Raw genomic sequence first — 27,942 nt, 5'->3', positions numbered from 1 at the left:
TTATAAGTTTTCTTTTTCAAATTAAAACGCATTTAAAATCAAGTTGTTTTTAGTTTAATAAAATATGTATATTTATATTTTTTGTCTTCAATTTATATGAAAATTCAATTTTTGTTTGATTTCGATCACATTTCCGAAGCTTTTCTAGAATTCTAATTATAATGAAGAATGTTGTCTTGATCAATTTTAGTTTTGTTTTTAAAAAAGAGGAAAACTTTTTGCAAGTTATTATTAGTTCTTTTTTTTTTTTTGTTTGTTTGTTTTGTAAATTTTCTTAAAAAATATGTAAATCTTTGGACAGGTTTTTCTTGTTGTTGTTGTTAATATAAAAAACATTTTAGCCAAAAAATTATACATAAAATATATCTATAAAACATTACATTAAACAAATACCTACTATGTATATCTATTACATTTTAGGAGTGATCATAAACTGTGCGCAGCCATTTGAATGGAAGCAACAAAAATAGTGTTTAAAGGGACTTAAACATAAACTAGAGATAAAGTTATATACTCATATTAAATATGCTTGATATACATACTAATACACATAGTTTTAGTTGCGGTGTACTTAAAGGAACATTCAGAATTTTATGCAAATATAAACAGGCTTGGATTCACAATTAATTACAATTTAAATCAAGTTCAAGCATTTAACTCGAGCCCTTCCTCTCGAAGAGCTTCTTAAAATGGGCTGTTCAGTTTGACCCTGAGTAGTCAAAGCTAAGTGGAACTTTTGTGAGTTTATACCCTGCAGTTGGTTTTCTTGTCTTTCTTAAACATTTTCCATTTTCATTTTAGGTACATTTGTTGCGACTTGTTTCCTTTTAGCTTAATCGTTAAATGTATATATATATATTCCTGTTATCTAGACTTATTAGGAAGAAAAATGTAACACACTTACAATAGAATTTCGAATTCGGCAAACTTAACAAACGCGTAGACATATACACAATACATATAGATATATAGATATATATATATATATTCCTAACAATTTCTATATATATAGCATCTAATTTGTTAAAGCTACGCTTTAGCATAGGTTCTTTCTTTCAGGCCAGAGAAATAAAGCTTTAGACGAGTCGTATAACTAGCCAAGGTGGGTTAACAAAACGTTTCACTTTGACATTCCTCAAATTAATTCATCACGCTTGAAGAAACTCTCCCAGACCATCAGCTTTTGCAAATCAGGCACATCGATATTCTTAAGATCATCTGATATATTAAGGCACTTAAGCTGACGTTTCTCAACGGCTGCAGCCGACACTGGTTGCCACAATTCCGATTGTTCTGGATCGAAATTGGGATTGCCATAGGTAGCAAAATGTGTCCACAATCCCACCAACTTCTCAATGCATTTGTATTCCCTTGTGTGATCTTTCAGTTTTCTTGCCAACGAATTGTAGAACAAATATGAGAGGTCATCGGCGTGACATGTACCTCGTACCTTCTTGCCACAACTGAGAATGCGCAGGTGATTGAAATGCTTCGAATCGAAATCGAAACGATACAGATAGGTGGGTACATTGCTGGCATGCTCAAGTCGTGACAAAACCGTCCGATATATGGGAAACCAGAAATATTCATGCGAGACCATCTAATAAAAGATATCAATTAAACAAAGATCATGGCAATAAGATCTTTTTTCAACGCTTACCTGCAGATATTCGTGTAGAGTATCCAGACTGGGCGTCTTATCGCCATAATAGGTTTGTTTCAACTGCTCACCATACTCTATACAGAGTGCACTATCACGATCCATGTTCAATTCAATGGGCACCACAAATCGACAATCATTCAGTTCATTTAAACATTTCGGGTTCGCTTTTGTCTCAGAATATAGCAGGAGGCCTTCATTAGATACACCTCCAATGATCATGGGAATACTGTTACTCCAGGCGGTGCGCATCATGTCAATGGGTTTTCTATCAACCACACAATGTTCAGTCAAATATGGTTCAACCACGGGACCAAATGAGAAGCCAATGCGTTCCTTCTTCTCCTCGTCAATGCATAGGTCACTGTTGGCCTTAATGATATCGGCACCCTTGGCAGTACGTAAAAATTCCCAGACATCCTGATCGTTGTTCTCTCCCGTGTAGCCAGCCTGGACAGCCAGACGATAAGGCCAATTGCGTTGGGGGGTAACAGCCCATGGCGAGAGTGTATTGCCGGACATACAAATGGCCTTGTGAAAGAGACCCCGTGTCTGCTCCGTGATCATCATATAGTGAACTGAGGCGCTGCCAGCACTGTCACCAAACAAAGTTATATTCCCTGAATCACCGCCAAAACGCGAACAATTGGCCTTGACCCAACGCAAGGCAAGAACCTGATCTTTAAGACCTGCATTGCCGGGCACATCAAATTCGGGATCCTCGAGACAAAGGAAACCTAAAAGAAATTGCTAGATTGTTAGCCTTGTGATGGAGAATAACTCCACTTTTACTTACCTAATGGACCTAAACGATAGTTTATTGATATAACGACCACATCTTCCCTCAATAAATAGTCTGGGCTATAGCATTCCCTCGTGGCTTCGCCAAACTGGAAGCCACCGCCATAGATCCAGACCATCACAGGCATAGGTTTCGTGGGATATAACTAAAAATAGCCAAATTTTTATTAATATGTATAGAAAATTGTCATCGTATTTGTCTCTCACAACTTACATTCTTAGTATATACATTGAGGTATAGACAATCCTCAGAGCCATCAGTCATCTCGAATACAAAATGCTTTTGCAATGGTTTCGGACCCTGTGATGTGCAGCTCTTGACCTCGGTCCAAACCTCTGGAGGCTGTGGCGCCTTATAGCGCAATTCACCAATTGGTGGCTTGGCAAATGGAATCTTTTCAAAACTAAAGTAGGATTGCCCATAGATGGACTTCCGTTTCACACCCTTGATAGGGCCATAAGTGGTGCTCACGACAGTCTTTTCGCTGGTGCGATTACGACGTTGTTGTACTTTAAAATCGACCATTCTGCAAGAACAAAATACAAACACACAAAATTTTATCAGTAAAATGTTGTAAACATTTCCTCATTTACGTTTTAAATCTAGCTAAAAGTACATACTAAATCCTAATCAAAAAACAAAAAATTGCCATTAATCAGAAACGACAGGCGGGCAGTCAGCTTTGCTAATATTGATGGGTACCTTTTCTTTCCGCTTACCCACTTAGTTTTCATTCTCTGATAATGTCGCGAGCCAGGTGCGTGACATTTATCAGTTTCCTAACTGCCGCGGCTCATATCAGCTGGCAATGTTTGCCTTTTTTTCAATCTTATTTTACCCACAAATCCCCTATATAAAATCAAAAGACTTTAGGCAAAATTAAAAGATAAACAATTCACCAAATGAAAAAGAAAACAACAAAATTTTATATAGATAGATACTTAAATGCGATAAAGTGAGAATGTTTAACAAATTACGTGTAAGTCATTCAACTTTTTCTAAGTGTATGTGTTTGTCTACCAATCAAGGCCGATTTTGTTGTTAATTAAACAAATTTACACAAAATTTTCCACAAAAATGATAGAACTTATGATGAACATAAGCAAAACGAAGAGAATCAAACAGAGAGGCGGAAGGTTAACAGCAAAGATGGCCAAAATGTATAAATAACCAAAAATATATAGGAAATGTAGAAAAAGGCCAAAACAAGGCAAAAAGTGGAAAATGAAAAATATGTGAGAAAAATATTTCAAGAAAATAAAGAAATGAAAAGAATTATTAGGCAAATTAAAAGTCATTTAGAATGGACTAAAGCAAGTCGATAAAAATATCAAAAACTAATAAATCAAAAGTCATTTAAAAATAAATTAAAACAAGACGATAAAAAGTATGCAAAGCTACAAAATTTATATGGACTTTGTAATTATAAAAATAAACCAATTTTTTTCTCTAGAACACATAAAACTCTTGTCTAGCAAATCATTTCCATTTTGGCCTTCAACTACAACTACTGATAAGATATCAAAAATAATTGCACAAACTACACGTTATATTTCCGCCAATGGTATTTCTTTTAGTCCAAGCTAAAGAATAATTTAAAAATACAATTTGTTTTTGTTATGTAGATTATAGAGAATTCTCTACTTCAAGGTGATCCTGATTGATGATGCTGCAGATATTGCTAAAAATTTGTATTTCCTTCATGCCAGTTGACAAAGGCAATCTGATTCTCTCATATAGCCTTTTTGGCGAAACACTCGTAAAATAAATAAAAACAAAGACAATCCAAAATAGTTTGAGTAGGTTTATTTTCTTTTTTTTTTGTTTTGCCGGGCGAGTGGGCGACAGACTTAACGACAATTCAGCATACATGAAACGTGATTCAATTTTCAAGCAAATTCAATTCTCTATACCATAAAATATACAATCTACACAAACACTCACACACTGCAATGCATCTGTCATCAAAAACTCACATATTTTGTCAGACAACAAGCGGGAATGAAAAAAATTTTGATGCCCTGTCCATATGATCGAAAAAGAAATGCTAAAAAGAAGAATCTTTGCAGATCCTTTCCTTTCCTCTGAAATCTTTGTTAGAATGGATGCATTATATTATTAGTCTTTTCCTCTAGTATTCAAACTTTTAGTCTCAATGAATATACCAAAATGTTTTCTTTTGCTGGGTATTAAAATGACAGAAGAATGTCAAAATTTATTCCTATAAATAGAACATCGTGTCGTGTCGTGTTGAGCCCAAACGCATAAAGTGCCATTCCGCGTACATCCGGCGATTAGGAGCCTCAGCCTTGAACTTCTGACATAGAAATTGTGTATGCCGGAGTGTGTGTTTGTGTGTGTGTGAAAGCAGCTTCGAACCCAAAACGCTCAACTTAATGACCGACAGCAATATAAATAATGTTTATGACAGACCTGGACGATTGTCATAAAATAACCAAGAGAGAAAGAACAGGAAAATTTGCTAAAATTTCCATTTGCCATGCTATAAAGTCATTTGGTCATCCCCACCTAGTCCCAGTCCCAGTCCTGTCCTTTGTGTAGTCCTTTTTTTGTCCAGTTAATAGTTCGAGATATTGTTATGACCAGACATTTATGGCCTGAGATCACTTTGCTTAAAAGAGACCATAATTTTCATATTAATCATTTCCGTTGGTTGTAAAACCGAAAAAGTTTCGCCTTGTTTGTCCAAGATTCTGTATGATCTTTCGCATCTCGACTGATTTATGTATTATTCTTTGGGCCAAAAAGATGAAAATAAAATTTCACAAAAAAAAAAAAACATAAACAAATTGCTTGGGTGAATGTTTTCGATATAGATATAGAAGTATGTACATCCGTTGCAGTTGCTTATTAGCTAAAAGTGACGACAGCAGCAGAAAAACAAGCAAAAGCAAAACAATAAGAAATATAGATGAAAAGAAGAAAAAGGCAAATGAACCAACACAATAACATTAACAGATCATGAATTTTCAAAAATATTTCCATTTACGTATTACATTTATGACAAACATATATACACAATCTATTTTTCATTGTCTGTGGCAAAATACAGGGCCGCATTTAAGTCTATAAGAAATGCTACACGAGTATGAGAACTCAATTGACCTATAACTTTTAATATAATCAACAGAAACGATTTAGTTATATAAAACAGAATCCAAAATATATATACTAATCAGAAAATGTTGTATATAATAACTTCGATCCATCCGCCACATCCGTTGCTCATATGCTTTGAGTCAAGTGTCAACCACATTCGGTCAGAATTAACTAGTTAAATTATCAAGTTACCTGTAGGAGACAATTCCACTAGATTTTATTTTAACATACACTAGGTAGTATAAATTTTCGAAATAATCTCTAACAAAAATAAGACTACATTTATATACATTATACTAAAAATATATATTTCTTGTTTTGTAAATTTCTGGACGATTACGGTTAGACCAAACTGAAGCAATTTCATCAAAAATGCTTTTAGCACGTTTGGCCTGCGCTCTGCCTGGACGTTCAATGCGTCTCTTGGGTCAGTCGGCAATTCAACGTTTCAGCCATGGTTTGCCTCTGCCCAAATCAACTGGTTTGCCATCATTGAGTCCCTTGAAGCCAAAATCCCTGATACCCCGGAATATGGGACAGCGTAAATACACAGAAAACTCACGTGATCGTGATCGTACACATATCGAGAGCCGATCGCGAACGCCAACGCTAAAAGAACGTTTGATGGGTCCACCCACCGAGAATGCCTACTCCATGGGCAAGGGAGCAGCGGCTGGAGCAGCTCTAATGGGCATGGTGGCCCTATGCTATTATGGTCTCGGTTTGGCCAAACAGCCGAGCATCTATGATCATTCGGTGATGTGGCCACAGTACGTCAGGGATCGCATTCATGCCACATATGCATATTTTGGAGCTTCGTGTGCCCTGACAGCAGCTTCATCGGCGGCCGTGTTCCAATCGGAGGCTCTCATGCAATTGATTACAAGATCCGGATGGGTGGCATCGCTGATCACCCTGGGCCTGGTAATGGGCACTGGTGCTTTGGCTCAGTCCATAAACTATGAGCCTGGTTTGGGTCCCAAACAATTGGCTTGGGCTCTGCATTGTGCTGTGCTGGGAGCTGTTGTGGCACCTCTATGTTTCCTTGGTGGTCCGATACTGACAAAAGCTTTGCTCTACACCGGCGGCATAGTTGGTGGCCTCTCCACGGTGGCTGCCTGTGCTCCAAGCGACAAGTTTCTCTATATGGGCGGACCACTTGCCATTGGTCTAGGCATTGTGTTTGCCTCATCGCTGGCTTCTATGTGGCTGCCACCGACCACAGCGGTTGGAGCTGGCCTGGCATCCATGTCGCTATATGGAGGTTTGATTCTATTCAGCGGATTCCTACTCTATGATACCCAGAGAATTGTTAAGGCAGCAGAAATGCATCCGCAGTATAGCAGTGTATTCTATGACCCGATCAATCATGCCCTGGCCATCTATATGGACGCCTTGAATATATTCATACGCATGGCTATCATTCTGTCTGGCGACCAGGGTAACCGCAGAAAGTAAATTAATTTTTGATTTAAAATAGTTTATTACCAAATTGTAAAATATATTACAGAGAAGATCACACCCATCACTCACAGTTGAAACGCGCATCAAATTGAGAGAATAGAAAGAGGAAAGGGAGGGAAGGGAGAGGAAGTCTATAAGCCGGGGCCCCATTTAGTTAATTTTCCATAGACTCGTCTCCCCTATCAACACGGTTATCAGTATAGTGCTAGGCTAGACGAGACTAAATGTCGGACAAACACAACCCTCCCCCCGAGACAGACAACACGCAATCTGTGAAAAATTCCTGACACAGGTTTCTGGGTTTATTTAGTAATGAAACCAAGTCATGGTCATTTGTTTTTTACACTTAATACCCCGAAAATGATATACTTTTGCGAATAAAAAGATGATGGTTTTGGATTACACTTTGACCCCGAATTGGCAAAGCTTTAATTCGTGTCCTGTTGCAGGAAAAAGCTTTAGACTCGACATTCATAAGTAACTCTAGATTTGGATGAATGAAAACCAGTGAGCAAACGAAAAGCTTAACCACAATCGGCACAAGGATAAAATACAAGTACAAGGTACAAATGATGCCAACTCCGGAGGACAACGGACAACATGTTGTCTGTGTATGTGTGTGTGTCTAGCAAATGGCCAAGAGTAGGTCAAGGAGGCGTACTCTGAAGGACCAACAAACATTGCGCTCTGCAAAAGTCAATGAAGTAACCCACTAAATAATTAAGAGTACACTTGAAGAAATTTTCTCAAAAGATACTCATGAAATCAACCAGAGATCAAAAGAAAGAGAGGAAAATAAATTGAGTGGCTCTGTGAATTGATAATTTCTTCTAATTTAGTTTCTGGGTTAATTTAAAAATAGGTTGTACTTAAAAATTGAGTACGAATGGCATCAGATTTGCCATTCTAGTTGGAACAAATAACTCATTATTTATAATTGCTTAAATCTAATCTGTTTTTTTAATTAGTAAAATTCATTTTGTTACCTAATAAACAATTTCCAACTGGCAAACAATTCACATCATTAAAAAAGCATTCTATACAGATAGAAACAAATCAACATATACATATATATGTATGTATTTATATATGTGGCGTATATGTATATATAAAATATTATATATAAACATTTGTTTTTGCTGTTGCTCTTCTTAATGCTTTATAAAACAATTTTCACTTTTGTTTTCTGTTTTTGTCTGTTTTTTTTTTGTCGCCATTCAAAAAAACCGAGAAAAGCTTTACAAAATGCCGCAAAAATTAAATGAAATTGACAAGTTTACATTTGTGTTAGTGCGAGTGAGAGTGAGTGGGTGGACAAACAGAGACAATCCATCTATTCTATGTATAATTGTAGCTATATAGAGAAAATTTCATCTAGTACTGAAACAATGCCAAAAAATTAAGTAAAAAGTGAAGACAACAACAAAATGAAATACATATAAAGAACAATTTCTCGTACTATTCGCAATGGTCGTTCAAGGTCGTTGAATTGGCTAAATCGAGTTAATAATTTCTAAAATCATACGGAAATTCTATGAATCTATTTCGGGCAATTAACTCGACCAATTGAAGGTTAATAGGTGTAAGTGATGATGATGATTCGATTGAAGCAAATTGAAATCGGAGAATTGCTTCAAATGAAGAAAATACATTGTGGCTATTTATAAATCATAATTTAAATACTGCAAATTGACAATATTTTTGAGTTAAGGAAAGAAGACACATTGTGCTGCCTGCCAAAATAGTAATTTATTTGCCAAATTGATTGAACACCACTTTCTATGAATATCAATTTTTGAGTAAACGAAAAATGAAGCTGTCGCTGTCATAAATCATATCAACCAACAACCAAACGCAGTGCAATGAATATGCAAATTGTTTTGCGTTGCACCTGAGAAAAATAAACCAAAAAATAGCGCAGATGAAAAATCCAAACCCCAAAAAAATGCGAAATTGGCTTTGATATCACGTAATTTATTTTCAATATTTAAATGAAATAAATTTCGATATATGTATACACATATAATAAATAAATTGCCCATCATGAAGTATATAAATTTATATATCCGTAAATTAATATATGTATTTGTTTGTCTATATTTAAATAAATTAAGCACAACAAAAAACGAAATCGTATCAAAATTGCCTTATCTGTTTACATATTCCACTTTTTTTTTTGCCATTTAATTATTTGAAATCTTAGACTGACGCTTTAATGTAGATAAACTTTTGTTTAATTAAGTTTTGATTTGAAATGTTTACTTGTCTTTATTCTACGAAAATGAAACCTTTTTATGTTGCCAACCGCAAAGAGAAATAAAAGCCTTTAGCCTTAAGACGAAATTCGATCTCCAAGTTTACAAGTTTGAACCAGATCAGTTAACTATAATCTATACCCAGTAACATTGGAAAGTTTGTTCCTATCTTTCTGATTTCTGTGAGTATCTTTGATTAATTTTTTGCGTCAATGCTGTTAAAGTAACAATTCTTGTCTTGCCAAATGTATAACAAATTGGAAATTTCCATAATTTATCTGCTACATCTGTTGCTAATTTCAAATTCAATGAAGTCATCAACTTCTTTTGCTTGCCAAAAATACGAAAACACGTTGTGTTCCAAGCTGATCTCACACAACATGTTTTCTGACATTTCAAACACTCTACCCAAATATACATACAATCACTTTGAAATGAGTCATAGTTGGGTTTAGTGTAACTAACATTTATTATACCCTATTACCATTAAACAAAATGAGTTTATTAAGTGTATTAAAAACGACTGTACGCAAATCTATTACTCATGTCGACATAATCAAGAGATATAATTTCCATTTATAAGTTTTTTTATAGTTTCATACTATCATTTATTAGATTTTTGTCTAGGGTAACTATGGAACAGTGACCTGGCTGACATACTTATATGTATATATTATAATATAAATGATTTACATTGTTATAAATGAGTGTGTATTTACTTAAGCTCCCTTTTGTTGACCGGTTGTCTAATTATTTGCACAATTCAAGTGCCGGCAGACACACAAAAGGGAGCCGGTCCCAATGGCCCACACATAATGTACACAAACATGAACTTATATACAACATATATACATATATGTATGTATGTGTGTTTGATTGTGTGCTTAGGTAGTCTTATTACATTTTCTGAGAAACAATAGAAGTAGGCCCCAACTGGGGGAAGGGGACTTTAATTATGTGACGGAACAAAGAAAATGTTAGAGTTAACGTCACAACTAAAGTACTTAAATTATCTGCATTATCTCATAATCGATGTGACGGCATTAACCTCTGTTTTTGAAGTACTTGTCAATCTAGATCAAAAGACCCGAATAATTGTATGACTAAAACCATACCAAACTAATTTGTGGGAATTTGTTTTAGGCGAAAAGGGAGATTACTCACCAGAAAGCCTTAAGACAAAAAGTAAGGTAAATAATAACACCTACACCTAGATAGATACAGACAGGGAGACAAACGTATATCTATATATGTATATGGATATATTGCAATTGATGCTTAGCATTTAATTATATGGAGCTTGTGTTCGGGATGACACAATTCGCTGATGTCATTTTACTTGAAACGAATTACTAAAACTAAAGACTTTACAGTCAAAAGCAATTTAAGGCAAATTGTGTAACTAAAAACCATAAAAATTCTATAAAAAGAAACTTTTACCCCTGAATTATAATAAATTTAAAAATTGCTTTTTTCGAACTTACTTGAGTCCAATTTTGATTTGATCAAATGCAGCCATTGAAGACATTTTTGTTTTTTTTTTCTTGTTAACTTAACTCTTACTGGATAAATAAAAATTTTCAAAAAAATAAATATATATATAGCTAAAACTAGCTTCTATATATTTTATGTGTGGTCAGAAAAGTATATATTTTTCTTATTTTTCCAGATATTGTTGCTTTCATTCACCAGCCAGCTGTTTGCATGGCCTTGAAAGGACTTTTTTCTTTTATGTTTAGCGCGCTTTTGTCAACAAGCAACACACACACATACACACACTGCCTACAGATCAAAATAAGCTTTTCATATCCTGCGTCCTGCGCAGTTACACACATACACACACACGGACACGCACAGCACACGTTTCTTATTTTGCTTTACTTCTCGCTTAGTTGTCACATAACTTTTGCTAAATCACGCAAAATTACTTATATGTAGCACTCAAATTGAATTAATTCTATTATATTTTCAGTTTTTTTCTTTTTTTTGGCTTTGTAGTTTTGAATGGTTTGAATTTTATTAGCTTGTTGCTTGTATTGTTGCTATGCTATGTGTCTGTGTGTGTTTGGGGGGTTTCTGTTCTGTTCTTATTTCGGGTTCAGTTGCGCGTCCGTTTAGTGTGAAGGCAGCTCGTCAACTGTGTGTGCGAAAGCAGCAGCCAAGAAAAAAGCCCCCGACCCCAGAGCGCAGAGCAACCCACACACACACTTTGGCAAAAGTTCTAAGCGCGTGGCGGGCAAACTGAAAGCTTTTTTCTCTTGATAGTGAAGCATAAAAAGCGTGCAATCATTGCGTGGGCTTTTCGATGGAAAACGCTCATACACTGGGACAAAAATTGCTCTTGGACTGATGTCAAGGCAACATAAAATAACATATGTACAATAAGGAACTGTTCTTAGGCACTGAAAATCGGATCTGTTCCCGTTTTCGATGAGTCAATTTTTACAGAATCGAAATTGGTATCCTCTTGCGCTTTATTGTCCTGCTTAATTAGCTTTCGAATCTTCATTTTTTTTAGTAAAATATATATCTGTTTTTTGTTCTGATTTAAATATATAAATATAGACGTAGTCGTACAACGCTCAGTACGAACAAGTGGCCCATATGACACCAGGCCCGGGCCTGTTACGAATGACCCTAAGTAAAGTTAATGTTACAACCTCTACCCACTCCGACCTAAGGGCATAGGCGTATTACATATATAAACATAAATTAAACTAAAGAAATAGAAAATATTAAATGTAATGAGATAATAGGTTACATATAAAAAGAAAACAGGATAGGTATAAATAAAGATGATTACAACTAATTACGAGCGAGGAATGACAAGATCGCAGTTTTAATACCCGGAAGCGATGTTTCGGAACCGATAACGTGCCAAAGTCTGTTGTAGTCACTACATAGTATACGAAAAGGTTCATGCAGAGAATAGTTAGTTGTGCAAGTGGGAAGTATAAGCGGTGTGAAATTGCGGGTCCTTCTAGATGGAACAGAAATGTTAATTTGGCTCAACAGCTCGGAAGAGTCAATCTCACCATTCAAAAGTTTGTAAAGAAAAGTTACACCAAGCATTGTTCTACGATTAGTTAAAGAAGGAAGGTTAATTAACTGAAGTCGACTAGAATAAGATGGAAGTTGTACAGTTGGATCCCAGCGCAAATCACGAAGGGCAAAGAGTAAAAACTGTTTTTGTACAGATTCTAATTTGTTTTGATAAAACTCATATTGAGGAGACCAAACACAAGATCCATATTCTAATATGGGGCGGACTAAAGAAGTAAAAAGTATTTTGGTAATATATGGATCCTTGAACTCCTTCGACCAGCGCTTCATAAAGCCAAGAACACTCTTAGCCCTACTAACAGTAGTCGATATATGCTGATTAAAACTAAGTTTGTGGTCGATTAAGATCCCCAAATCTTTTACAACCAAGGAAGTATTATTAATTTTTTCTAACGGGAAATTATTTAAAAAGTAACTCGTTAATTGGGGAGAACCTCTATAAAAAGACATAACTTTGCACTTAGAACAGTTTAGAGATAACAAGTTAGTCCTACACCACCCCTGAAAAGCATTCAGGTCAGCTTGCAAGGTATGACATGAGAGAGAGTCTACGATGCGATTAGCGATTTTTACATCATCGGCATACATAAGAACTCTGGAATTTAAAAGAACGGTGGGGAGATCATTAATAAAAATGGTAAATAATAATGGGCCAAGGTGACTGCCCTGTGGGACTCCCGATTCAACACAAATGATCTTAGAAAGAGAGGACCTAAAAAGAACCCTCTGCCTCCTATTGCTTAGATATTGTAAAATCCAAGCAAGCAGAGCATCCGGAAAGCCAACTAAATTCAGCTTATGTAATAGTAAGGCATGGTTTACCGAATCGAAAGCCTTACTGAAATCCGTATATATAACATCAGTTTGCTTTTGTTTCTTAAAACCTTGGATTACAAAAGATGTAAACTGTAAAAGGTTAGTTGTGGTAGACCTATTCTTGACAAACCCATGCTGGTATGGCGAAAAAATAGATTTACAGAAATGCTGTATTTGAGACGTCATAATTTTCTCAAACAGTTTAGGTATCGCTGACAATTTAGAAATTCCTCTGTAATTAGTGACGTCGGATTTATTGCCACATTTGTGAAGAGGTAAAATGAACGAATCCTTCCATATAGTTGGAAACTCGGACAGTGTAACGGACAACTCAAAAAGCTTAAGTAAAGGCGAGCACAATGACTCCGCACAGAACCTCAGGACACAAGCGGGAATACCGTCTGGGCCCGGTGAGTATACCGGCTTAATCGTCATTAGTTCCTTAGCTACCGAACTTTGCGTTATAATAGGATTAAGAATACAGTTGGATTTCGTTATAGGATATGGATATATCTGGCTAGAGTTGTACTTAGTAGATATGTACGTAGTCGAGAAGAAGTTAGCAAATAAATTAGAAATAGATTGATCAGAAGAGGCCGAATCATTATTAAAAACTGCAAACGATGGAAGGGAGACAGAATTTCGCTTTGAGTTAACGAAACTATAGAACTCTTTAGGATTTTCGGAGAATTGCAACTTGCAACGTTGTAAGTAATTATTATAGCATTTAGAATTAGAAACAATAAAATTCGATTTAGCAACCAAGTAACGAGACAGATCCGATGATAGACCCGTGACTTTATATTTTTTGTAATACCTAGACTTAAGATTCTTCAGTTTTGACAGCCCCCGCGTAAACCATGGTGATTTTTGCGTCACCACAGGAGACACTAGGGGTACACAGTCATTAAAGATCGAGTCAACAGTGGTATAAAATAAAGAAATGGCGGAATTCATATCCGTACAAGTGTATAAATTAGTCCAATCGGTATTAAGAAAGGCATTGTTTAGTGCGACAAAGTCAGTCTTCCGAAAACATCGGGTGCTTACCGTAGGATCACACCCGGAGATGGGCTCGCGGCTGGGAAACTCAATAGATAACTCTAAAGTTGGATGATAACTATCCTCTGGTAACACCATTGGACTAGTTCTAGATACTTCACAAAAGCTAGGATCAGAAGTAAAAATCAGATCCAGAAATCTGCCAGACGTATTAGAAATCGAATTCAGCTGGGCCAACGAAAGCTCAAGCAGACCATCAATAAAATCATGACACCCAGAGGGCAGCAACGTTTTGCTACCATTAACTGTTGACCAAGTCATAGTGGGCAGGTTAAAGTCCCCTAGGACAATTAATAAGTCTCTGTCAGAAAGTAGTTCAACTATAAATTTAATAGAATCTAAGTGTAGTAAATAGGTTGGCCATTCCGATTGGGGTGGAATGTAAGAACAGGTAACAAAAATGGAAAAACGACTAAAAGATACCTTAACGCATATAAATTCGATAGTACTTGAGACAGGTATTGTTATCAGACCCGATGATAGGGCGGAATCTACAGCAATAAGAACTCCACCACCCCTACGATCAGTACGATCACGTCTAAAAATATTGAAATTAGAGGGTAGAACTGTGGCGTCAAAAACGTCAGGTTTTAACCAAGTCTCAGTAAAGACAATTAGGTCAAAATCAAAAGACAGACTATCTACAAAGAGTTTAGTAAGTTTAGTATTAAGGCCTCTGACATTCTGATAGCCGACAGAGAAGGAAGTTGTTAGTTTTTTGATAGAGTAGAAGAAGGAATAGATAAGGAAGGAGTGGGAATAGATGAGGAAGAAAGAGGAATAGATGGTGAAGGAATCCTTGTTTGGCCCCGTGTCTTCTTTTTTCTGGATGTAAACTCCTTCACAATTAAGCTTTTCGGCCAGAAGCTAGAACTGCAGATACAACAATTAAAAAAAACAAGCAGATAAAACAATTTAGAAATGAAGACAGGACTATCTTATTTATAAGTTGTTGGTGATATATGTAGTTTTCAAATTGCGCCGATATGTACGCAAAAGGGGCTTCATTCTTTGTATATGCTACAATATATAAAATTATATACGTTGAGATTGTAAATATACAATTATGGATACAGTAAAACGATATAACGAATCTCTAACAAATTCCCCTATAGGTGCCTTGAGAACTCTTAAGTAGTAAATCAAAAGATACAATGAAGAATTTTGAGGGTTCTCTTAGAAGTATCCTAATGAATTTAAATATAAGTATTATAGGTTTATTTTGTCATTAGATGGAGCTGCAGTATATTATAAACTCTGCTGTCTATGTAAAAGATTTCAGTATTTTAGTTAAATTTTTAATATATAGTTTTTTTCTCAGTGCATTTATGTACATAAGTGCGTCAAGTGGTTATCAGCTGATAAGAGTGTACACACACATTTTCATAGGGGGCATTTTCCTATTGAATCACAGCACTGAATCATTAACATTACATTTCAAATACAAAACAGTTAGAGACCGACTTTGACCTCAAACGTTTTCCTATGTCCCCACAGCCAAAAAAGTCAACGAAAGATAATAGACTTTATCGATCAGGTGCTATGGCTCATTAGTGATTTCATTTGTTAAACATTGCATTGTCTGAATGACATGCAGCACACCTCAATATCGCTACATACATATGTAATCTATATAACCAACTTATAAAAAAGTTATATTGGGGGGTTCTTGAATTGCCGTTGAGTCAGCCATAATTTAGATGGAATGGCACTTCCAAGAAGTACGTCATATTATTTGTGATAATACTTGAAATAATTTTCAAGAGAAGCTCAATTTTTGCTAATCTCGAGCCTTACCCCTTACCAAAAAAGAAAGAGAGACGCGTTAACTGTATGTCATGTGCCTTTGGCACGTGTTGATAAACAATTGTGTAGGTAAACAAGTAAAAGTAAAATTATGTTTGTACATTTATATTACATCAGCTGACTTCAAGGACCTACACCTCCTGTTGCTTTGTTTTAAAAGTTTTCAAGCAGCAAAAGCTTATTTGAAACAAAAAGCATTTCAAAGCTTTAGCCAACGGTTTTTTTTTAACTATTCAACTTTAGGGACCAAGGCAATAATTGTTAGTTCTGGTCAGTTCTAGTAAAAAACTTTACTTAGTTAGTTAGTCTAAGCACGCAACTGAGGAATGTTCATGTCATGGCGCTGAACTTAAATCAGAATTGATTAAACTTAATGAAATGATGAGTGTTTAGAAACGAATTCTCAGCATAGAGAGGTTTGATAACCTTGGCCCGGCTAGGCGAAACTCTCGTGACTTTGCTTTGAGATTTTGAAAAAAAAAAAACCAAAAGAGAAACAGATCAATGCGAAGGGTTCAAGCGACTAGGAGAAAGAGAAAGACATGGGGAAACAGAGACAGAGAGGGAGCTTTTTGATAAATAAATTGAGCGAAAATGATCTCGTGCACGTTTTTTTGCCTTTTCTCTAATTCATTTAAATCAATTGAAATAAACTATTTCAGGCTATTGTCGTCTGCGTTTTGATATACAATTGTGAACGGTTTTAAATGATTTTGATTAATACAAAATAATTTCTGACAAGTAAGAAAGCATTTCACTGACAATGAAACGAGAAAATTTCATATTTGTTTTCCTTTTTAAAATAATTTTGATTGCAAGCAGATGGAGCCTTTTGTAAACAATCAAAATTTTGACGAATTTTTACTTTTTCGATAAATTTTCCCCTAACATTTCTTAGTCATGTTTTCAATGCTCAATGGGGGTTTCACTTGTTTCGAAGAAATTCATTAATAATTGAGAATTTTGGAAATGTCGAGTACTTTTTGTTATCGCTGATTCCATTGAAACAAACATTCTGTTAAACTTGCTTATGAAAATCATTTCGCGCTCTTTTTCTTAACAAATGTCCCATGAATTTTTAAAAGGAAATCAAATGAACTTGCCACGCCCATATGCCTTAAGCGACATCCTGACACCCACACGCACAAACACACACACTCACATACACACAAAAGTCATAATTTTCCGGCAGGTTCAACAATCTCGCGTGACTTTTTCCATTCCATTTCGTGACTCGATTACAGGACACACACATACAGATACATTTATGGCTAACAAGAGAATTCAAAGGACGAGAAAGAGTGAGAGAGAGTGGAGAGAAGGGGTAAAAAGGAAGATTTGACTAGCCTACTCAACACATTTGCATTCACTACACGTGACAAGGCAAAACTATTGTCTGGGATTTTAAAAATTTACAAACATTTGACACACTTTAAGCCAAGGCACACGCATGTCTTGCTGGGATTTGCTTTAAATTTGTATTTATTGAAGACTAATTTGGTTGTAGTTTGAGAATGAAATGAAAGAAAGTGTTTAAAGTTTAAAACTATCGTAGAAGACTAATTTCTGTTAACAATATTATTTTTTTTCTAGAATGTATTTGTGAGCATTTCAAGAAGTAGAGATAATTATTGACTTTGAATTGTAAAGAATACATTTTAATATATAAAAAATGTTTAAATATTTTTAGAAATTCAAGAAAATCTCTAATGTTTTTAAAGCCACTAATTCACTGAAATTTTTTGACATTTTAAAATCGACTCGCTAATTGCTGTCATGAATATTAATTTGACAAAACGTTGCATACTTTTAGGGCTTTGCTCGAAATCCCCAAAAAAAAGCAATTCAAAAATAAGTAATAAATAATTTTGCAGCAACTGTAAATAATAATTAAAATATTACAACATAAACAAAATGTCAGAGCAACAGAAAAAAGTATTTAATGCCTTCAAGAGGTGGGTCAAAGGTCAACAAAAGCATCACACAACATTCGGGGCTTAGTAAATGTGAAGCACGTGTAAGTTTTTAATTACAATTAATGGTTCGGGGAGTGAAGAGAAATGTTTCTTGTTAAAGATGGTGTACAGGTCGGTGGGTTGGGTGGTTGGCTGGCTGGGTACGAACCGGTGTGCATTGTTTTTTTAGCCTCCTTTGAAGTTACCACAAGCATAAACCAAATATGGTGGTTGTTCTTGTTGTTGTCATTACAGCAGAATTCATGAGCGTAGTTAGAGTCGGAGGGAAGTTCAAATGGGGCTAAGCATTTGCCTTTCCACGTCCATGTTAGGCATTAAAGCGCGTCTCCTGACGACGTCGACCCATTGATATACCTAAAATTTATAAATGAGTGTGCGTGTTTTGGAGTGCATGTGTGTGTGAGTGTGTAAGTGTGTATGGTCGTCTATCTATCGGCAGGTGTGCACAGGCTTTCGGCTTTTTCGCTTGACAGCTTTCCATTTGTCCATGTATGAGTTTGTGCCTGTGCCTCGTGTGCCGGCAGGTGTTAATATTGTCAGGTTTGAGCATTTAAGTATTTTTAATATCATAACACGTTGCATACTTTATGGCTGGGCTTTATGTTTGGGTTTTTGTAAAAAAGCCTGATTATAATCAATATAAATAATCAGATCAATTTCAGCCGCCGATATCAAAGGGAATGTGTTTAGAAAATCCTACTAAAATTTCCTTGGCGCGTTGGAAAACTAAAATTGTAGGTCGTTTAAAAGTTAAATATTTCAATTTACAACTTGATAAAGTGGTCTAAGCACAACTAAAGAACTGACATCTGAGGCAAGCGCAAAATATTGGTCTATTAAACGAACGGTATATTTAAAACATTGCCAACAATTAGCTCAAGTTTATTTTAGAGTATGCTTTATCACCGAGAGAAAATAAACAGCTGTCCTTTGACTCTGGCAAGGCAATTTAAATTTATAGCAAATAATACTTAACTTTAATTCCACCTAAAAACTTTAACATATAAACATTTTTAACACCAATTTGTACATAAAAACAATTTCATTGCTGTATTTTATTATTAGATAAAAAAATATAATTCGCTTTGATCAAAAAAGTCTTTGTAAATATTTTGTTTAGAAATATAATATTCCTTTACAGATTTTTTGTTTATTTTTTGTCAAATATTTATTCAGTATTTGATATTTTTATTCGCTTCTGGCCATTTAAACAATACAAACTAAAACTAAAATCGACATATTCAGAAATTGTGTAAAATGAATTTGTATGTAAAATATTAAGCTCAAGAGTTTTTTTTCCCCCCACTTTTTAAATATTTTTCTTGTTGTTTTTCTTTGAGGGTTCTTGTTGTTGTTCTTGTTGCTGTGATTATTCTTACAAACTAAGCAGGATAAAGGCTATTTACATGTTTGAGAGCTTTGTGTACATTAAATGTGGTTTTAAAGCCACCTCAGGGCCAGCTTAGATATCTACTACAAATAACTAACGATATGTTGTTTTGGCCTACAGCTAAATGGGGCAAAGTGAGAGAGGTAGTGGAAGAGAGAGAGAGAGCGAGAGAGCTACATAGAGTGTGAATTTGCAAGTTCAATACAAAAGTCTTCTATCCACATACATGCTATCCCAAATACGTAATTTCTCTGCCTCAGGCAAATCAATCACTTGCACATCATGGGAAATGTTCAAACATTTAAACACTTTATCCTCACTGGAGATGGGTAACCAGACTTCTGGCTCTCCATCTGGTCCAGGTGCATCGCTGTGCATATCATGATCGTGATTGTGATCATGGTCGTGTCTGATCAGGGGAATATTTGGATCTCCACAGGCGGCGAACTGCACCAGCATGGAGATAAAACGATGTATCGTCTTGAACTCCGCTGTGCGACGTTTAAGTTTTTTGGCAGCCGCATTATAGAATATATAAGACAAATCATCCCCATGACAAGTGCCACGCACTTTGCGTCCGCAGGTGATAATTCTCATGGTATTAAAGTGCTTGGAATCGAAATCGAAACGATATAGAAACGTTGGAGCTTTCGAGGCGTGATGAACCCGTGAGAGTAATGTACGTTGTATGGCATGCCAAAAATATTTATATGAAAATAGCTAAAAAGACAGAAAATAAAAGATAAATATAATTCATTTAATTTGTAATCCCTTAAACTTACATCACTATATTGGAGTATCGTTTCACGACTTGGTTTCTTATCACCAAAGTAAAGGGCTTTCAATTGTTTGCCAAATGCTCGCCGCTGTTCCTCATTCAGCCCGGCATCTTCTGGGGCCAAGTATTCACATTCACCCAAGTGGCATAATAAATCTGGCCATTTTCGCACCTCGGGGAACATGAGAAGACCCTCAAAGGAATTGCCACCCACAACCATGGGTATACTATTGCCCCAACAATTACGCATCATCTCGAGGGGAGGTTTCGGTATCACACAATGTGGAGAATCATATGGCTCAACACTGGGTCCAAAGCTGAACATAACTTTGCGTTGATGCCGCTCTTCCATGGTTATGATATCATCTGCCACCTTTAACATGATGCTTGCTTTAGTTTTCTTTAAATGTGCCAAGACCTGACGATCATTCTGTTCGCCAGTATATCCTGTAGCCTGGGCCAACCGATAGGCCCAATTGAATTGTGGAGTTATGGACCAGGGAGCTATGGCCGATCCCGACATTATCACTGCCTTGTGAAAGAGATCACGTGTCTGTTCCGTCAGAGTCATGTAGTGTGTAGAAGCTCCTCCTGCGCTCTCACCGAAAACCGTAATATTATTCGGATCACCACCAAAGAATTGGCAATTGTTTTTAACCCAACGTAAGGCCATGACTTGATCCTTGAGTCCAGCGTTGCCGGGCACATCTAATTCCTCGTCTTCCAGAGTAAGAAAACCTAAAGCACCCAGGCGATATGAAATAGATATGAGAACCACATGCTCCATCATGAAGTAGTCAGGACTGTAGAGATCACGCGAAGCTTCGCCCATTTGAAAGCCGCCACCATAGATCCAAACCAAAACGGGCAATGGTTTCTGAGGATGTAACTGAAGAGAACAAACAAAGCATAGATTTAGACTTAATCCATTTTTTATTAGATGGGCTTTCTTACCTCTCTTGTGTAGACATTGAGATAAAGACAATCCTCGCTGCCCTGCACCATGTTCATCACAATATTCACCTGACATGGCTTTGTTCGTTCCCGGGTGCAACGCTTCACTTCTGTCCAATGATCCGGTTCAACGGGCGCCTTGAAACGCAAATCACCCACCGGCGGCTTGGCAAATGGTATACCCTCGAAACTATAATAATTATTCCCATAGATCGATTGCCATTTAACGCCCTTTACTTTGCCATATATCGTATCCGCAATGACTTTGTCATTGCTGCGAAGGCGCTGTTGCTTTGTCTTGAACTTGACGTAGCTGGAAAATCAAAAAAAAAAAGCAAAACTCTTTGTTAGCAAAAAATCTAAACAACTTTTCACTTTTTGTTCTGTGTGTACATAGCTAAATGACAAACAAATGCAAAAAATCAAACATTTAGTACCCCAAAAGAGAGCGCTCTTCAGTTTGGTTTTGTAAACAACAATTTCCCAAGATCGATTTTCTAGTATTTTTTTTCCTTATTTTTGCGAATTTTCGATTAGCACGTAAACAAAAGAAAACATAAACTAACTGAACAAAAAAGTGATCGGACAATAGAGACTCACAAAGTGATCTACAGTAAGAAAACGTAAGTGGATTTATAATTTGTTGAGTAACTAAAAACATAGATATCTGGGGAATAAATCAATTTATGTTATTGAAGATTAAATAAAATTGATCTAATTAAATTTGTGTTGATTAAAAACTCAAAGAAACTGAGTCTGAATTTATATAACTTTCACTTTAAAAACTTGAAGAAATAGATTCGAAGAGATAACAAAGAGATAATATTCCATCTTCCAACAAATCCAAATAGACTTGGTGTATTAAAAGATATTTCTACAGATTTTTTATCTTCTATTTCAAAATCAGCAATATGCAATCTTACTTACTCTTATTGCATTTTTTATGTTTCTAAGCTCAGTTCGAAGTCACCTCGAAATATTGCTCAAAAATGTTTAAATAATTATGCGCTTGTTTCATTACTGTCTGAGAGCTGTTCCCATGAGGTAGAGCATCATATATCCATAAATACAGTGTTTATTTCCCAAATGCCGTGGAGGCGTGCCCCATTTATATTTCAAGTGCGTTTCTATTTAGAAACGTGCGCGCTAAACGACGCGTGAGCCGATCTACAACAGACCGATACGTTTCTGCTATGATGCTTAACAAAGATTTCAGATTACGTATATGGCAAAAAATATAAAAAGCAAACCAAACACAAAAATACACGCAGAAAATACTATAATACGCACACATATAGACAATTTATATGGCCACAAATCATTTTGGAATGCTCGGTAGTACTACTTTGGAGTAGTAAATACAGAAAGTCGAAGCAATTAATTAGCAGCTGCCGTGTGGAACCTTGAGGGGACTTTAAGTTAGAATCGGATTTTCCGATAAATGCAAGTACCCGAATGCTCAGAGCTCTCTTCCAAATGTGTGTTAATTATGAATATGAAGTGCTAATTGTTCGATTCCACTTTGTATAAATGGTCAAGGTCATGCTCACAGAGCCAAGATTGTAGTTAAATAATAATTATCTTCATATCTTCATTTTATGTACACAGCAATAAAGAAAAAAAAAAAAAAGAAAGAACTCGTTTACTTTTTTTTTTATTATTATTATTATTATTATTATTAAAGTATAGGATATAGTTATAAACTATCAACCTAACTATATTTTACAAGCACTGGCAACTAAGGCCTTCGGCTTAGACGAAAACTTCATCCATACACTAGCCTGGGATTCGAACCCGGATCCTCGTTGTTCAGTTTACTAAATGACTGGGCCACTTAGACAACTCATCTACCGAGGACTGCTCGTTTACTTAACTGGCAAATTAACTAAATTTAAAGAAATCAAAATTTTGCCAAGTGGATTATGAAAATCTATTAATGCACAAATGAAAATAAACATCTAGCAAAATTTGTTCTATTTAATTAACAAATTATATGTACGTTTTCTTTTGCATTTAATTGCTAATGGAAACCGGAAACTATTTATATTAAGAAACCGTAAATTTTCTTTTCAATACAAAGCAAAGTCAGGAAAAGGAAAATTTTTGGCATAAAATCAATCAATAATATTTTACAATATAGTATATTTCTATATACATTAATTTTTGTATGCAGGTCATTGGCATTTTGCTTGAGAAAATTTTTAATATTTGTTTGCCAAAAATACACAAAATAAAAAAAGAGTGAGATGATGCGAATTTTCCATTTATCAATTTCATGCAATCAAGTGTAAAGTAATGCACAAAAACCAATGCAAAAAGACCTTGGGTGAGAGGGGAAAACCTACATAGATGGAAATATTAAAGCTATCATTGATATCAAATATTTTTATTGAATTTTCATATTTTTTTTTTTTCGCTTGTTTTTCAATATGCAGCTTGATGAAAGCCAAATCAAATAGAAAATAAAATGTTTGTAAATGCTAAATTGAATGTGCGAAAAGGAAATATTTGAAAACAAATTTTTCCAAAAATAACGATTGTGGAAATGGTAGAAATTGTTGTTGGTATACCTATTTTGTATTCTATGCAAAATATTTACTATACTAAAAATATAGAACGACAATCGTCCCAAGCTTTCTCTTAAGGATTAGCCCTTCAGGTCGATAGATGCAGATCATCCTGCAAAGGATTGCCAAAACGCCAAAGGGGTGTGCCTGTCAAGCCACTTGAAAGAGGTCTATGGTCATCGATAACTACAATATCAACATCAGTGAACATAATGTAAATAAAACAACTTCTCAAGATTAATTTATTGTGTTCTAACATTAAATATTTTCATTCTGAAATACTTCTTGATCAAATTTGTTCATGTTTTGAATTAACCACTGTAATTGGAATAGTTTTGAAGAGGATGCAAAAAGCAATGCAATGCAATGTTTTACGACAAGACAAGAAATTAAACGTATTCGAAATAAATTTGATCTTTGCTCGGTATAAAATCAGCCATTAAAAAACCAGTAGTCACAACTTTTAGCAGCAATTTAAAATTTTACAACAATTATCCTCGGTCATATAGTATTCTAGTGGCAATTTCGTAGAACGAGTCTTAGTCATGGAGTTGATACTTAAACTAGCAATCAAGTTGAAAATAATACATATGAAAAGGACATGAAATATATGTTTAAAATTTTAAGACTGCATAAACCCTTCATAAAAAGAAACAACCAAATCTTGAATATATTTTTAACGACTTCAATTTGATTCCCTTTTAGAAAGTTCTCTCCCTGTTTCTCTTTCTCTCTCTCTGTTTTTTGTTTATTTTTCTGGGTCATATTTCATTTAGATATTTCTGCAAAAATTCTTAAAATTTATGACTAACATTTTGCCATTAGAGATTTATGGATATTTGCTACTTAAAATTACCAATAAATACATATATGTATGTACATATCGCATGCATTTTGGCATTGCTGCTCTTGGCCATTGAACTCAGTTCGACAGACCTGTTCTCTAAGCACATTTTCCATATAAAAATTTAAAGCAGCAAAAAAAAAGAGATGAATAAAGAAAAACACACTTTATGCAAACGCTGCAAATTGACCCAACCTTGGCATTTTAGGCACGATCGCAACCAAAATTATGTGATAAAGTACAAAAATTGTAATTTCACAATTTTGATAATGAACTAAGTAATGGAAAATCATGTGTTAAGTCATAAATTTATGACGCACTTGAAAGCAAAAACTCCGCCCTAAAAGAACTAATGATATGACACACGACTACAAGTCTAAGCGCCCATATTTGTATTTATGTACATATGTATATAAAACCTGGCAAAACTTATCAGTACATAATTAATAAGAATCGAACCGCTGTTTTTCGTTTTGCCATCTCTTATCAGGAGACAGGCTATGCCTAAATAATTCTTATAAATTTTATTTTCAGTGTTGTTTAATTGAGTAGCAGCAACTGATTGCTGATTATCAAAAACATACACAACGTCGTCCCGGGTGCAAGGTACACCAACGACTCATCAGACCAACATCATCATCATCATCATCATCATCAAAGAGGTCAATTTATTGACTCTAGACAGACGTTTTCTATCATAGCCTCTAAATATAATGTACATATAATCTTGGCCTTGCAGACATATGCGGATGCATTTCGAGAGCGCAAGCAAGAAGAGTGTGAGACCGAAAGGCGAAGCATTTATGAAATATGAGTTCTTATCAAGTTTATAAATACATATTTATTAGACCCGGATTTTCGAATTCACATCTGCTGTCTCATCAGCTGATAAGTTCATATTTGTGGGCCTGACTTTTGACGCAAAATATTTTAGATTTTTATTACTTTTATATGTGTTCGTAGGCTGAACGTCGACGATAAGACTTCTATAAAAGAAAAATTGAGCCACGTCTTCGACTTGAGTTCGACATTACAGAGAGGTTGAGGACAATTGAACGTAAAACTGCAAAAGCTGATAGTCAGAGTGTCAGACAGTTCAATTATGAGAGACATGGCAAATAAAAACAAAAGTCGACCCAGATTTTTACATGAAATCACAAATTTCTATTGAATTCAAATATGTAAACACACATTTATTTACAAATATATAAGATTTTAAACATGATTACCCCGCACGAGGAAATATTTTTCAAGGTAGAACAAAAGTAAAACCAGTTTTAGTTCTAGTAGAAATCTTAATTAAATTGAGTAGTTTTATATAGACCAAGGTCAATAAAATCAACCCCTTTTCTTTAGAACAATTTATTTATATAATTTTGTTGTTCTAGTAAATGTAAACCCGCAAAAAAGGTATAAAGTTCAACTTACTTCAATGCAATGCGCATCTGATCGGCAATGGCTATATCAAATGACATCTTGTTGCGGTCTCACGCTTGCGAATCGATTCCTTTGCCGATAACCACACACACACACACACCTAGGCGCACAATCACACACACCACACACAAATCGGCACAAATTGTAACTAATAAATCTATAAAAACAATGTGCCCCACGCGGCGTATGCGTTACGCGAATAGTGCCAGATGGCTTATCCTGTTGTAAATTCCTTGACTTTTCAGATTTACAACTGATATAAATAATAAATTTTATTTTTTGTTTTTTTCTGTTTGATTCACTGTGTAGAATTTAATTGGTTCATTTGTTGCTTGTCCACTTTTTTAAATTTTTAATTTAATTTACACTGATTATAATGCTTGAGGCTATTGCCAGGCCTTAGTCTCTAAGGCTGGATCAAGAGTTGTATGTTCGTTTTACTTCAGGGGCTGCTCGTCAACTGAACACTTTAAGTAAGCGCCGGCTAAGTTTAGTGTGCGATGGTTGTGGGTATGTCTGTCTGTGTGTGTGTGTGAATGCTCGGACGTTCGGACTGCTGGACGGTCGGCTGTTAGTGTTTGTTTGTGACTCTCTAAAAGAGCTGCCGCTGATTTTTCCACTCATTTACTCATTTGTGTGGGGCTATGGGGTCGTATGAGTGATATTCTAGCTCTTTGCATATCAGTATGTGTAAACTCTCACTGTATGTGTGTGTACGCTCAAATGCCTTTGGCATTTTGTCTACTCGAGTGAATTTGCCTGCTTCCCATGCTGGGCGCCGATGTTTTGTTTAAACGTTATCGTTTTTGTTGTTGAACTTTTTTTTTTCTCTTTTATTTATTATTGTTTATGGCGTTGTAGTACGTCGCTTAATTGTTATCGTTATTGTTGCTATTTGACTTTCTCGATGGTTTGCCTTGTAGTTCTTTCTTCCTTTTCGTTAGCTTTATAAATCAAATGAATTGTTCCTATATTCTCATTGTATCATCAGGATAATATTGTTCATTAATTAGTGACTTCCAAACCTTTGTTTGAAATTTTGATTAGAAATGTGGCAATTGCAATTTACAAAAGCATATTCTTTTGCTTTCCCAAGTAGACAAAAATTAGTCTAGTTTACTGTTAAGAATTACTTACCCTTAATCTATTTTAAGAGCAACTGTTTTATTTTAATTGAATGCAACTTGTTGTTTTGTTCCTATTCATTCATACACGAAATAAAAAGAACAGAAATCAATAGAATTGACTGATGGTTAAAGCCAATTACAACGATTCACCTTATGCAATGTACGATAACATCAATTACTAGAAATATTGACCAAAACATTACTCGAAATGGCTAATGAAAATACATCAGTGAAAGGGGAGGGGATGATTGATATGCCATAACATATAATAGTTACTTATTAACTAAATTACACAATACAATTCAAATTGTATCATTTTATTGTTTTTTAGCCACGCAAACTACCATGTTAAAAAATATATAACAAAAAACAAAACGGAAACTGGCAAAAAATAGATATAAACAAAAGAAATTCTGATTTTTTATAAATACAGGGTGTTTGGTCGGCTATTTTTGCATTGGTTAATACTCGGTTTGATGACTATATATCCAGTAAAGACTCTTGATTGTATTTCTGTCTGGAATACAAACTAGAATTTAAGGCTTTTGTCTCCTTTAGTACAAACAATTTATACATTTTTTATAGATATCTTGAGAAAATATTTCATCTGCTTTAATTAAGGACTTTTCTGAAGAGTATTTCTTTGCTATAACAAATTATCAATGGATTATCTGGGAACACCCAGTTCATACTAGATCACGTATATGTATATATAATTTTAAAATACTTTTTGTAGTCCCGTAATTGAACAATTAAAAAAGTTGACGAGCCAGAAGCATGAAGTCGCTAATTGAACAGGTCTATGCGATAGTTCATCAAAT

At 35.1% G+C, this 27,942-nt stretch overlaps 3 protein-coding genes across 4 annotated transcripts; 1 reads left to right on the top strand and 2 right to left on the bottom strand.

Annotated features, from left to right (window-relative positions):
* Positions 1-373: 373 nt before the first annotated feature.
* LOC6648024 (esterase B1) lies at positions 374-10,864 on the bottom strand. Its single transcript, XM_002070318.4, has 5 exons — positions 10,786-10,864; positions 2,676-2,988; positions 2,457-2,607; positions 1,661-2,397; positions 374-1,600 (listed from the first exon to the last, which is right to left on the bottom strand). Exons 1-5 carry the CDS (start codon positions 10,827-10,829, stop codon positions 1,136-1,138), a joined length of 1,710 nt encoding a protein of 569 aa, XP_002070354.2. The 5' UTR covers positions 10,830-10,864; the 3' UTR covers positions 374-1,135.
* LOC6648025 (growth hormone-inducible transmembrane protein) lies at positions 5,741-7,116 on the top strand. The gene is made up of 2 exons (XM_002070319.4): positions 5,741-5,818; positions 5,929-7,116. The coding sequence occupies exon 2, from the start codon at positions 5,955-5,957 to the stop codon at positions 7,038-7,040; it is 1,086 nt and encodes a 361-aa protein (XP_002070355.1). The 5' UTR covers positions 5,741-5,818; positions 5,929-5,954; the 3' UTR covers positions 7,041-7,116.
* Positions 10,865-19,187: 8,323 nt separating the features above from the next.
* Positions 19,188-26,451, bottom strand: LOC6648026 (esterase B1). Of its 2 annotated transcripts, none has more exons than XM_047013549.1 (4): positions 21,584-21,822; positions 21,147-21,459; positions 20,197-21,081; positions 19,188-20,134 (listed from the first exon to the last, which is right to left on the bottom strand). In XM_047013549.1, the coding sequence occupies exons 1-4, from the start codon at positions 21,805-21,807 to the stop codon at positions 19,613-19,615; spliced, it is 1,944 nt and encodes a 647-aa protein (XP_046869505.1). In that variant the 5' UTR covers positions 21,808-21,822; the 3' UTR covers positions 19,188-19,612. The 2 variants fall into 2 exon arrangements, with proteins under 2 accessions (XP_046869505.1, XP_002070356.3); XM_002070320.4 differs by lacking the exon at positions 21,584-21,822 and adding an exon at positions 25,986-26,451 and having other exon boundaries at positions 19,189-20,134.
* Between the last annotated feature and the right edge of the window lie 1,491 nt (positions 26,452-27,942).

The sequence above is a fragment of the Drosophila willistoni genome, chromosome 3R, assembly GCF_018902025.1.
Source record: "Drosophila willistoni isolate 14030-0811.24 chromosome 3R, UCI_dwil_1.1, whole genome shotgun sequence".
NCBI classification, from domain to species: Eukaryota; Metazoa; Arthropoda; class Insecta; order Diptera; family Drosophilidae; genus Drosophila; species Drosophila willistoni.
This window is presented reverse-complemented; position numbering and strand designations above follow the sequence as displayed.

Excerpts from the sequence above, each read along its gene's own strand:
- LOC6648025 (XM_002070319.4), top strand. The coding sequence starts at position 5,955 with ATGCTTTTAGCACGTTTGGCCTGCGCTCTGCCTGGACGTTCAATGCGT.
- LOC6648024 (XM_002070318.4), bottom strand. The coding sequence starts at position 10,829 with ATGTCTTCAATGGCTGCATTTGATCAAATCAAAATTGGACTCAA. Across the intron at positions 2,608-2,675 it reads TCAATGTATATACTAAGAAT|TTATATCCCACGAAACCTAT; the intron begins GTAAGTTGTGAG and ends GGCTATTTTTAG. Across the intron at positions 2,398-2,456 it reads CTATCGTTTAGGTCCATTAG|GTTTCCTTTGTCTCGAGGAT; the intron begins GTAAGTAAAAGT and ends AATTTCTTTTAG.
- LOC6648026 (XM_047013549.1), bottom strand. The coding sequence starts at position 21,807 with ATGTTTTTAGTTACTCAACAAATTATAAATCCACTTACGTTTTCTTAC. Across the intron at positions 21,460-21,583 it reads GAAGAGCGCTCTCTTTTGGG|CTACGTCAAGTTCAAGACAA; the intron begins GTACTAAATGTT and ends TTGATTTTCCAG. Across the intron at positions 20,135-20,196 it reads CGATACTCCAATATAGTGAT|CTATTTTCATATAAATATTT; the intron begins GTAAGTTTAAGG and ends CTGTCTTTTTAG.